At 44.1% G+C, this 13,097-nt stretch overlaps 1 protein-coding gene across 1 annotated transcript; it reads right to left on the bottom strand.

Moving 5' to 3' along the window:
* Positions 1-9: 9 nt before the first annotated feature.
* On the bottom strand, positions 10-9,306 carry rhoq (ras homolog family member Q). Its single transcript, XM_076296355.1, has 5 exons — positions 8,817-9,306; positions 8,180-8,238; positions 2,371-2,535; positions 1,176-1,271; positions 10-331 (listed from the first exon to the last, which is right to left on the bottom strand). The coding sequence occupies exons 1-5, from the start codon at positions 8,956-8,958 to the stop codon at positions 176-178; spliced, it is 618 nt and encodes a 205-aa protein (XP_076152470.1). The 5' UTR covers positions 8,959-9,306; the 3' UTR covers positions 10-175.
* Between the last annotated feature and the right edge of the window lie 3,791 nt (positions 9,307-13,097).

Here is a 13,097-nt window from a genome sequence, read left to right on the forward strand (position 1 = left end):
GTCATCTAATGATTGCAATATCATCTTCTGGTTGCAATATCATGCTCTTGTTCTTTTTTTTTTTAAAAGTCTTAGTTGTGTCTCTCTTTAGCTTATTTAGCACACAGTCACATTGGTCAGTCGGTCATGCCTGTAGGGGCTGTTTTCCTGTCCGGCTGGCGACCGGGCGGTGCTCTCATGTGATGAGGCAGCAGTTGATGCAGCGGGGCCCCAGGCGTCTTTTCAGGGCGCCCTTCTTCGGGGCCAGGATGGCGATGATGGCCTCGTCGAACACCGTCTTCAGACCCTTCTGTGTGAGAGCGGAGCACTCCACGTAACAGCAGGCCCCAATCTGCAGTGACACACACACACACACACTTCATACTTACAGCTGTGAAATGCTTTTTTTATTCACTTGGTGTTAAGAATCTCTTATCGCTGGGAATTGGGTACCCAGCAATGCCAAGTTAATACTCTGGTGCAAATAGCATGAAGTGACCTAATTTTACTACATGTTAATGCACCTTGTGAAATTATATTTACATATTGCATTTGGGTGATAGTTGTAATAAATTATACCGTTTCTAAATAGGAAAGGGAACATAGGAAGCCATGCTCTTGTGTGGTAGTGTTTGGATGCATGCATTATCTCTCAGATTGGAATGGATGCCTCCGAGTGCTAGAGGTTCAGTTAATGAGCATGGTACCAGACAGGACATTGCCAACACGCAGGTCACAGAGATCTACTTCATGCCTGTTATACATTCTGAAAAATCTACCCATAATTCCCTTCATGGAGATATATTTTTAAAAAACATTTAGATTTCAGTAATTTTATGATTTTCCAGTGCATTTGTTAAATGAGTAGTCCATGATTAACCATGTGTACTGTATATGTATATGGACTAGATCACCTTTGAAATATACGAAAGGTTACATATCTCAAAGAAGAACTGAGCATGACTTGTTCAAGACACTTCTGTTTCTACTCACTAGGACTTCCCAACTTCAGAACCAGATCAGAACTAGTTTTAGATGTGTATCATCACTGCTGCTATGGAATGCCAGGTAATGATGTGGGTGTCTTTTACTGATATTTTGACCCTTCAGGTATGTGTAAGACAGGCAGCATATCTACAGTTGCTTTGTGAATTAGAGTAATGCTTTTCTTTTAAGAGCTTGGTCTCTGCCCTCACCTCCTTGGCCAGCTTTTGTCCCTGTTCTGTTGGAATGGGCTTCTCCTTCACATCGTTCAACTTGGCGATGGTCTTTGGGTCATCCCGCAGGTCAATCTGAAAAGGTCAATAAATAACCTCAACAACACGCCCTCACAAATATAACATCCCAAAGGCAGACTGGATGCTTGCTGTATCCACATACTTGGCTTAGTTGACATTTTGGTGTTTACAGAACATACATCGTCCAGAAACCTTGTGTCTGGCTCTTGGAAAATAACACTCTTCAATCACCCCGCTGGCTACCTCGACAGAAAGTGTGTGTTTGGGGGGGGGGGGGGGGGGGGGGGTAACCTTATCAGGGTGTTCCTCCGGAAAAGTTGTTCCTACTGTATTTCCCACATCTCAACACATTAGCCAGATCATTTCTGTAAAAAGTCGTTTAAAAGGGCAACTGGATTTTCCATTTCCCAGAAGGGCAGCTGAAAGCCAGAGCAGCTGTGCAGTAAACTGAGGCCAGCCGACTACCTGTGTATGAAATTGAACCCCATCTGTAGCCACAGATCTCCATCTGATTACAGTTCATCTTAGCGTGCTAATGCTAATTTCCAGATGAAAAAGGGAAAGGTGCTGCACAGGACAGCGGGCAAGAGACTCTTTTCATCGATCAGCTAAGCATTTGTATTCCACACACTCTTGGTTGTGATTAAGACAGCGGCTCAGACACAGCAGTAAACATGCCCTGACAGACGTGTAGGGGGATGACAAACACTCTGCCAGGATGTACAGGTGCATGGGTTATGACATGGGATTTCTGGAGCACAGCTCCTCAGGCAAGGAATACATTTGACCACTAACATAATGTTTTTTTTTCTGGAATGGAAAATTTTTTATTGAAGTTCTCAATGGTAAAAACTTTGATTTCAAGTGTCAAGTTGGTGTCATTACTCCTAGCACTTACTGGAGCAGTCATTAGGGCAGACGAGATGGGAAGGTGGGCATGAGGCTACTGAACTGTGTGGACTCAATCAAGTGAGAGCTGCAAAGCAATCCTACATGTAGGAGAGAGAGAGCATCTAATTGCGATGGGATAATCTATTCTAAAACCATGCGTGCTGATTTCAGGTAGATGTGGATGGTGATGAGTAAGAAATGGCTGAGAGGATGGAGAGTGCACTGAGATGCTGACAGACCCCCCAAGGAGAGAGGTACTCGCCTGGGTTCCGATGAGCAGGTAGGGCACATTAGGGGCATACTCCTGCAACTCAGGCACCCACTCCTCCCGCACGTTCTGAAAGCTGGCAGGGTTCACCACAGAGAAGCAGATGAGGAAGACGTCAGTCATGGGGTAGGACAGTGGCCGCAGCCTGTCATAGTCTTCCTGTGAGGTAGCAAAGCAGGAAAAGGGTGACTTAGTTCATGTTGAACATTACAGCAGAGGTGAATATGGCAGCATTACCACATGTATAGTACGTATTGACATCAGAGACATGAGTGGAGAAGCTACACAGATTTGGCATGTTGCTGTTTCCAATAACAACATTTAGGTGACCGTATGTCTGAGGTGAGTAGAAGCGTTTGTTTGTGTATTTTCAGTTGGGTTTCCATGTGAACAGCTCATATCATAGCTCGTCTTTATTCCACTGCTTTTGAAATTTAAAAACAACATCAGTAATCTGAAATGATAAACTACCACACCAGTTTAAACTTGTATTAACTGAAACAGCAGTCTGAAACTATGCACTACAACAGTAGTGAAATCTGAAACTACATGCTGCAACAGCTGTCTAAAACTAGCTCATCAACAACAGCTGCAAATTAAATCTCTTAAGATTACACTTGCAATCTGACTCAAACTATGACAGGAACAGTCTGACACCGAGTAACCTTCAGTGTAAGGGTAACTACACACTCAGGCAACAAACTGAAACTAGTACAATATCAAGAAGAAACTACAAACTGCAGTACCAGTCTGAACTGTAAGATTTCACAAATGAAATTCAGAAAACAGTGTGAAACAAATCTATACTCTACAGAGCCACTTCAAAACTGCTGCATTGTGTGAATGCATACATACATTAGTATGGCGTATATGTATGGGCTTGTGTGTGTGTGTGTATTAATGTCGGTGGCCACTGATGTTATAAATATATCCCCCTGCCTGTTAAAACATTCTGCCGAGCGAGAGGGATATTATTTACACCCTCTCTGCCAAACTGAAATTGGAATAAAGCAACAGATCACCCACCCACATCTCCGGCCATCTCTCCATCTATCTCATGGGCGAGCTGGTGATATACAGCGCCTGCGTGCTGCTGTACCCTGGATAACAAACAGGCGCAGCCTTGTGCAGCAGGATGGTTTGGGTATGGAAGTCATACTGGTATATTAGATGGGTTGCATCATTGTTTCACTCCCTTGAAAACCTCCTGCCTCATATGATGCCTAGCCTGGTCTCACCACACCCAGAAGAGTTTCCAATCGTAGCATCGCAATAGGTGTAGACTTTGTCTAAACTTTGAAATAATTGCTCCATCCTGACCAATTGCATTGACCAGGGATTCGTTACTTCCTACTTTGCCTCTAAATTTACAAACTGATAATGAACTGCACTGGCAATAAGGAAACAACGTTGTATAGCCCATACCTGTGCTGTATACATGTAAATATACAAATTTGTCCAGCAGCAATTCATTAATGTTTGACCAGTGTATTGCTTTCTCTAGCTCTACTACGGCCACTTTCGATATCAGAACAAACTGTAACATTATTCCCTTTTGTCCCTGATTGGCCCGCCATCCTGGTAGCTGAGGGAAACATTAGCACATTGAGGGTAGCCAGACTAGTGTCTTAGAGACAAATGAGCTGAGATGCAAGCGGGCGGGGCTATAATACCCTAAGCAAACAAATAATTTGTGTGTCCTCTCGTTAAAATTGTGTGTGGATCTGAGTGTGTGTGTGTGTGTGTTTGTAGTAATGGTGGTGGTGGTGGTAAGGGAGTTAGTTAATTACATTGTGTTCCATTAAAACTGAGTTTTCCCCCTGAGAAATACTGCTCTATTGTCAAGGTACCCCAGGAAGTGTTACTACTCAAACACTCAGATACATAACCAAGGGGAACCCTCAACATCTCCTCTAAAACAGCTATGTGACTGTCCAATATTACCTTGACCTGTGTCTGTTTGTTTACATGTGTGTCTGTGTGTATTAGTGTGTGTATTTGTGAGAGAAAGCAAGCGTGAGAGAGAGTGTGAAAGAGATAGACAGACAGAGTGAAAGAGAGATTGAGACTGAGTGAGGGCTTCTCGGTGCTCTAAAAGCTGAGAGGAAATGGCCTGGAACAAACAGGCACCAGTCTAATGCAGTGGACCTGGGAGCATGGCGCCCCTCCTTCTCTTCCTGCTGGATGAGTGGAGCTGGAGAATTAAGAGCTGCCCTCTCCCTCTCCTCTCCTGGCTCCCCTGCTGTTCCCTCCCTCTCTCTCTCTCTCTCTTTCTCTCTCTCTCTCTCTCTCTCTCTCTCTCCAGCCCCACGCCTGAGTGTCCACACAGGCAGCCCAGCACCGAGTGGTCCACTACAGCCACACATGCACAATACCACCAATTGTTCAGACCAGCCATGTGGTTCCATGTGCTTGTATGTGCATGGCATGTATGTACTAAAACACACACACACACACACACACGCACACACACACACACACACACACACACACACACACACACACACACACACACACACAAACACACACACAAACACATACACACATGCATGCAATGTGCTTATGCTCAGAGTGTGTTGTTATTTAATCTGTTCTGGACATCTCAGGAGCATCTGATGTAGAATAGGATCAAACACCTGACTGATATCTCTATCACAGTAGTGGAAGAATATAAAATAGAGCACAACATCGAGCATGGCAAAGAGATGCTGCCAAGTCAGCCACTGCTGCCATTGATTTTTGATAAAGGAGCACTGGTTGCTGCAGATGCTGTTCCAGTGAAGAACCTGGACAAGCCAAAAGCACTGCTACTGCAAATAACTGGCATGCAATGACTATCACATAGTCTTTTTAGTTGTTCGTAGACTGACAGATAGGCATTCACTTTGTCTACAGTAGTAATTACTAATTAATTAATAGTATTGATAGTATTTCACTCCAGCTACTACTAACATTAGTATGACAGGCACTATTGACAGGTACTATAAAGCCTCTGTCAAACTTTATTTCCTCTTTGTTTCAGTGACATTATAGCCTGGGAAAAACCCAGACGAACTTCCGGCAAATTTGAGAAGGGTCTGGTGTCAACCCGGGCTAGTGACATTACCAAAACCAGATGAAATGAATTGTAAGATTGCAAGAGGACCAATGTGTTGCAGCAATGGAGACTAAGAGAATCCTGTAATCCAGGTTCCATATTCTAGGTTCCCCTACTTGACTGGTATTAAGGCTGTGCCCCTTTCTCTTTATAAACATATATGTTCCTGTCCACATGTGTGTATGTGGCGTGTTGGGGAGTGGGTTTGCCTGTGCCTGTGCATATAAAGTGAGTTTGAGTGTGAGTGGTTTGTTTGTGTGATGTCAGCTCTGCGCTCCTGTGGATTTTGGTTTTTGCCGTCTGCTGTGGAGCTGTAAATGGGTCAATTCACCACTGAGTACTTCTCTCCAATCAAGCCACCAATCATGCCTCCAATCAAGCCACCAATCATGGGAGAGGGCGGGGGAGAGAGAGAGGAGGGGGGGGGGGGGGGGCGAGTGGGCACATCCTAAACTCCACTGTTGGAGTAGACTTTATTCCTCTGGCACATACAGACCAAAGAAGAAGAAGTAAAAGAGACATAAGAGATAAAAGACGGGAGGTGAGGTGAGAGAAAGGAAGCGCTAGATCTCCTCCTGTTGTCCTCCAAAGAGAATAATTCATAGGCATGTTTATTCAGTCGCTGCACATTAATTACAGCGTGCTGTGCAGCGAATCAAACCCATCCCCACATACCTACACACTAAGTTTCACCTCCAAGCACTTACTATTCAAAACACGGTTTTGCACAAACAAGACCACAGGGCTCACAGATAACTCTCTCTGAGTGTGAGATACTCGCCATGCTACTCTGAGGAGATGCTTTTCATCTGTCATGACTTAAAAGTGTGTCTGTGTGTGCGTAAAAGTGTGTGTGTGTGTGTGTGAGAGAGAGAGAGCTCAGCTTGCTTTAGAGTGTGCTACACACCATGTGTAAACACACAAATGCCACTTGTGGCTTTTTCTTCCTGAAATAGATTTCCTGTCCCAGAGGAACTTCACACAGCACATGTGCCAAAGCAGGTAGACAGACAGCAGATGAGTACGGCAGGAGAAAAAGGAAGGTGGAAAGGGGCTCAGTTCTGGCATTTGACTAACAGTGAGATTAATGCAGGATGGCAGGTGCCATCTATCACTTGATCTATCACTTTTTCATTACTGGATAAATAGCATCACCCTCAGGGATGGACATTAAGTAAACAGTCACACCCTGCAAGCCGTTGTCCAAGTGATATTCTGCAGGGTGGAAGGGTAATGATTTGGCGGTGGGTGGTCATGGGTGGTGTTTTAGTGGCTTTCAACCAAGAGGTTCTCGTGTTATTCTGTGTTGTGCAAACAGCAGCGGCTTCTCCCATCTGGAGCCGCCAAGACGCCGTCCTCTCAAAGCTCCACGGCCCATGTGTACAGTACGTCTCTCTGAGACAAAGGGAAGTAGTGAACGAAACAAACACGTCAGACAGAGAGAAGGAGAACGAGAAAAGAAAGAGAAACGACAAGAGAAAGACAGAAAGGGACAGAGCTCCAGTGTGAAGCTACAGTAGCTTCTCTAGGTGAGTTTCTGCTGCCTCCTTACATTCAGCACGTCAGCACCAATCACGCAGCCAGTCCACGATTTGATCTGAGACCAATCTGACGCGTTGGCGCGGCTCTGGAGACGAAAGCTCCAAGGCATAGTCAGATCATCTGAGAGTACACCCCCCCACCCTCATCACACACACAAAAATCCCCAACTTTACAAATGCATGTACATTCTTCTCACATCCTCTTCCCAATCCTGTCTCATTCCAGCTCCTCTGCTACAATTACACACAGTAGATATGTGAGAGAGGGAGAGGGTAACTGGGGTTTGATTATTTGTCACACCCAGGGGTGTAACGCTTGAGTGGTTCAAATGTATGACTGTGCAGTGGAGTTCATATGGGTGAAGACACCCCCCCCCCACACACACACACACACAGCCACAACCCTCAGCAGCACTAACTCCCATCACTCCTAGTTTCATCTCTCTCTCTCTCTCTCTCTCTTTTTTTTTCTGCCCTTTCATCCCCCTCTCCTCCTCTCCTCCTCTCCAAGCCTTATGACCCACTTCTTATAACTTGGAGCCACATGTGCTGCCAAGGGTCTGTGATGAGAGAAATGAGAGGAAATTTGAAAGGGATCCTTTGTTCCTCTGAGTGTGCAGCCATTATTACTGCCATACTCTCTCTGACCCGCACGCGGCCTTCAGCATCCACTGATCAATCGCAGGCGGCAGGAGCCTTAACTCACTCCAGCTGCGGCGACAGCATATAGCGCGTGCTTGTGTGTGTGTGTGTGTGTTTGTGTTTGCCTCTAAAACTTCTTTGAAATCAAATCCCGGCCACATCTTGACTGCCGTCTGCATCTGGCCAGCCTCCCTGCGGGGAGCAGGAAGGGGAAAAGCAGCCACATGTCTGCTGAGCCCTCTGGCTAAGTCCTCCACCACACCCCACCACACCCCACACACACTGTGGCTTTACTACCACAGCCCTGGCCTTGAGCCCCTCAACAGCCTTCGAAGCACCTCAGTGCTTGTGTGTGTGTGTGTGTGTGTGTGTGTGTGTGTGTGTGTGTGTGTGTGTACAAAATATAGACTATGCAATATTAATGAAGTTTGTGATAAGTTGTTGTGCTATGATTGTACTATGATTACATGATGTCAGTAAGATAAACAAGTTCAGAATGTTTGAATGTTTAGCCTCCACTCACCTGACCAGCTGTGTCATACAATCCGAGCAGGTACTGCTTTCCTCCAACATTTACACTGACTGGAAAAATCATACACACAATTCTCAACAGCTTATTCCTGTCTGCATGCCCACACTATATATTCTAGTTGTTCAAACAGATTCATAATAAAAACAACATTCAATACATAACACAACAATTGGGGGTCATCTCTCTTTCTCTCTCACCCACACCATTCCATTCATACTTATGTCACACATGCACACTTCTCTTAACATCACATAGACTTGTGTTGTTGCACACATAGGCAAATTAATTACCTCATTGTTGTAAACATACATTTACTAGTTGCACACTGATTAGTGTCAACATCCCCTGCCTGTAAACAGTTTTTCAAGGGAGGAGGGGGTCGCTGTTATTGAAGCTCACAGGTGGTTTTAATAAGAACATGCATAAGATCAGTTTATCTAATCGGACATGTACAGCTCTAATAACCAATATGATGTGATAATCATCATTAATATCCCCAAAGCTAGTATTTAGTCAAATGTGAATGGTAAATGTTTCATAAGATGCAAAACATCAAGTTAAAATAGATAGCAATAAAAGTTTATCTAATTACCACCAATTTTTCAACAATTTATCTTTCATGATTTACCTGCGTAATGATCAAAAACAGTGGGCACATACTCTTCGGGAAAAGCGTCGTTTGCATAGCTCATCAACAGACAAGTTTTCCCAACGGCGCCGTCACCGACAACCACGCATTTCAACATGATAGTGCCAGTTCCGTTTGCCATGACACACGCAGAATCACCATCTTCAGTGGCTGAATTCCTCCTGCTGTTGTGAGGTGAAACCTCTGCGTTTGAACTGTCACCAGCGTCCCGCTTGCTGTGCACACCGCGGGGATGATGTGCGTCCAAATGCCATCTCCTCTGTACTCCTCTACTCTCAAACTCGGCAGAGTGGCTTTTCTTTGACCGTGCGAAGTCAGTCAAATGCAATCCAGATGTCGGTGCAGGTGATGAGCGTCCGCACTGAAGCTCCGGTGCTCAAGTCATTCCCCCCGCCACCCCGTGCGACTCGGAGTGTCTGCAGCCCAGCGGCACTTTCTGGCGACCCACATTCGGCGCTCTCCCTCTTGCACCCAGCCTCACCTCCCCTTAGTCCCCTGTCTCCGGAGCCTGCACGAGCTGACTTGCAACAGAGGCGGGGTAGGCATTCCGAACAAGGGAGTACGTCAAAAGTTTTATAAAACTGTTTCACAGGGAATTCCCCTCTGCTGCAGTGGAGCAGAGTGAAGAGCAATATAGCTTACTTCACATGTTTTAACAATTAGACAGCAATTTTAATCACAGCAAATAACCATTGTTACTAGAAAGGTTTGTGCAAATACTAATGGGCTATTCTAACATACATCTAACATTATTTGGCCATTGAAATATGATGAAGTGAATAAAACAGTTACAACTATTAACATTCAATCAGGAATTTGACAAACCTGTTCTGTTGCTCTTGGATATGATGCCACAGGAATACCAGCTATAATGCAATGGGCAGAGATGCCGAGACAGCTTGCTTGTTTGTGTGTGTAGGCCTTTGTGTTGCTGATTTTACAATCATTTGAAATTGGATAAATAAAGGAGTGGAAATAGCGAAGGAGTAAGCTGACAGAATATCAATTACGTTTTTTCTCCAATTTCAAAATGCTCACACTTCTAAGTCAGCCCTGCAGAAACAGCAAAAACAAACCTACATTCTGCCAACACATAGGCCTAACCATAAAGTAATTAATTCTGTTATTATTACTACACTGTAATCTACCAGAGAATTTGATCACATTTGTTATTATGGTATTTAATTCTGTTATCACCTACTGATTTTTGTCTAGCAAGTGCAGACCCCCTAGCATTTAGCCTGTACATTTCTTTTGACGGAGAACTTTGATGATGGTCCCTAACACCTGACTGCGGTCCAATCAGCTGGAAGCGAACTGAGCTGCTCAAAGATGCGCTGCTGGATCACTTTTGACAGCCACTGCAGGAGTCATGTGATTAAACAATTACCTCATACCTTTCGTGCGCGCACGAGCGCGTGCGTAAGCGGGCGGGCGTGCGTTGTATTTGGGTAGGCGCGATTGGCATAGCCTACTCATCAGACCTGTATTTTGTAAAGTTTCGATCCTGTTGGTGATGCAGAAGAACCCGCAGTCTGTGTGGAAGATGTATTTTCACGGTTTGGTTGATGCCACTGTCAGAGGCAATATTTGATCCTTAGCAGGTGGATTCACGTCGTCCGTTTTCTAAATAATTATTGTCCGTATTACTATTTGTTTTTTTCTAATAGGAGGGATGTTAATGCCAATACTATCTCCCCAAGAAGGCGACAAAGGGAATTATTCCCACCCATCTTAAACTTAGCCCAAACAAGCGTAGCCTATTACAGGGGCTACCCCACCCTAACCAGGTTTTCCTTTGGTAACTGCCAAGGGTTATCAAGTACTAACGATATTCATGTTGGTATTTAAGCTGAGGTATCCAATGTAGGGTTCCAGGCTACTCCTTACACAATTGTTTCCTATCAGTGGGTGTGCATTGTGCAGTGCCTTTTGCTGTAGTGATGATTCAATGTTTTCATTTGCAGATTTGCGGAGGGGTAGGCTACTGTGGGTGGGATCGACAAGAGGGTCTTCAGCATGAGTATGACACCAGCAGCTGGGTATCAGGAGGGTGGTGCAGTTGCCGTGTGTCCTTGTAAATGAAGGGCTCGTGATTTCAACACAGCAGCCTAGAGGCACAGACGGCTGGTAGTCTGAGGATAATTTTAGCGATGTTTTATTTAGAGCAGTTGGATGGTTATTATCTTGGTGGGCTGACATGGTCTATAAGACTAGAATTACAGCAAGACTCCCCACATGCCTTGGGAATTACATTTTTCCCCTTGACATAGTGTAAAAAGGCCACTAAGCTTGCAGATCTTTATGGTTAGCCTGCTAGTATGCAAAAGAAAGAGACTTATTGAGACATATTCTCAACAGGTTTTTATTTAGCTACGGAGGGGCTAAGGGATCTATGTTTATATTTTAATGTCAATCCTTTTTGTTTGAATAAAATGTAATATTATTATACGCATCTTAACAAAGATTATGTTTGGTCAGCCTCAGATAAAAGATACTGAAACAAAGATGCACTCCTCTGTGTTGGTGATAACTTCTAAAGCTTCCATTGCGCTTTAATTACAACTGTAAATCAGCACCTCCTAAATATGTTGGCACAGCAATCTGACTCCAACCTGACTCATGACTATACGTCTTCAAATTAGTCACGATAGACGTTCTTTTGTTTCATTCACTGCAGCTCCATGAGTGTGTGCCATGCATGTATGCACAAATCCACAACAGGTTTACACCTAATGCACTCTGGTTCCATCTAGTGTTAGAAGTGAGATCTGTGACACAGCATTGGGAAATATCGGTGACTTTTCTGAATACTCACCATTTAAAATAGTAAAAGCTGGGATGTGTAGATTGTATAGATGTAGGGTAGTACATGTTTTGTAACTTTTCTCTTGTAAGGTCTCTCAAATGACCCCCATTCTGTCCAAATCTCATGGCCTAGTTTTCTTAGCTGACCTAGGGCCACTGCACACCCTTGACTGTCCCAGTTGAGGTCCTTCTGGAAAATTAACATTTCTGCACCCTCTCCCCATGATTAGTTTTGGGTCTTTGTCATTTCTGAAAAATAACAGTAATAACAATAATAACAGATGCTTTTGGGACAGACTTATTGTTGGAAGGCTCACAAAACCAGACTGGTATCTGTTCTCTGACTGCCCACTGCCAAAAGGGGACATGATACATCCTGAAGGGGATTTCCCCATCCTGTCTAAATGTGTCTAGCTAAAGGAATAGTATAAACTGTAATGTTTACAACTGCACACCAGGGGGCACCCTCAGTACCTGCTCAGGAGGGTGTGTCATCTGCAGGCCCCTACTGATCCCCAGGGAAGTATTTGATAAAAGACCATTTTGGCAATGGGACAGACTGATAAGTTGGGGGTTAGACACAGAAGTTCTATCACAAAGTTCTTCTTGCTTCAAGAGAATCTGTATGAGACATCTCTTAATGACCTTGGAAGGTCTGTATCCACACTTCTCACAGGTTTCCCCGCTTGCTGCCAGAATCCTGATTCCTCTCAGCAAGGCATCTCTGGGCACATCTGTTCACATCAGTGCTGGCTTCACATCTCGCTGAAAAAGGACACAAGGTGCCCCTCAGCTGATGGGAACTGATAGTGGGAAGGCACTTTACAAAGCAGTTGATACAGATCACTCCTTTTAAAATGCTTTTGTCCTAATGGCCAGATTGATTACTTTATTAAAGCAACACTATGCAAGAATTTGCTACTTTAATTATCATTATATCATTATATTATTTTAGATGTTATCAGGCAACCAGTTTCGGTATCATCTTCAAATTCCTTCTGAAAGAAAACAGCCCAATGTTGCCAACAACAGTTAGCATGTTGTCAGGCTTCAAGAAGTGCTAGTAAGGCTCTGGAGATCATTTTCAAGATACAAAACCTGCTTTTAGGTGGCTATAGCTCAGCTAGTTTTAGACCTAAACTGACACAGTTCTGCATTAAAACAGCAGTAAGACGGAAAAGACTAAGAGAGATTAACACACCGGTCAGTTCACTTGCTGTCCAGGTTGTGGTATGTAACTCTGTGGTCCAGGTCAAATCCCCTACAAAAATATTTTAAATGTTTCAACAGCATGATGTTATCATTTGTATCACCAAAAGACTTGAAGTTTTTTCACTGCCAACCTTTGCATTTGAACGTGTTGGTATGCCTTAGATATTTAGCTTTCCAGTTTTAAACCAAAACCACTTACAGCTTATAGTATTATTTTACTTTTTAGGCAGAGAGTGCTAC

The sequence above is a fragment of the Alosa pseudoharengus genome, unplaced genomic scaffold, assembly GCF_046254945.1.
Source record: "Alosa pseudoharengus isolate Yale_2024_CS ecotype anadromous, Long Island Sound unplaced genomic scaffold, YU_APseudo_1.1 YU_APseudo_1.1_scf_20, whole genome shotgun sequence".
Taxonomy (NCBI): Eukaryota; Metazoa; Chordata; class Actinopteri; order Clupeiformes; family Clupeidae; genus Alosa; species Alosa pseudoharengus.

Bases quoted from the DNA above. Each gene is read 5' to 3' on its own strand.
- rhoq (XM_076296355.1), bottom strand. From the start codon at position 8,958: ATGGCAAACGGAACTGGCACTATCATGTTGAAATGCGTGGTTGTCGGT. The intron at 8,239-8,816 runs GTAAATCATGAA...TGATTTTTCCAG, and splicing joins TGTTTTTGATCATTACGCAG to TCAGTGTAAATGTTGGAGGA. The intron at 1,272-2,370 runs GCGAGTACCTCT...TGACCTTTTCAG, and splicing joins ACCTGCTCATCGGAACCCAG to ATTGACCTGCGGGATGACCC.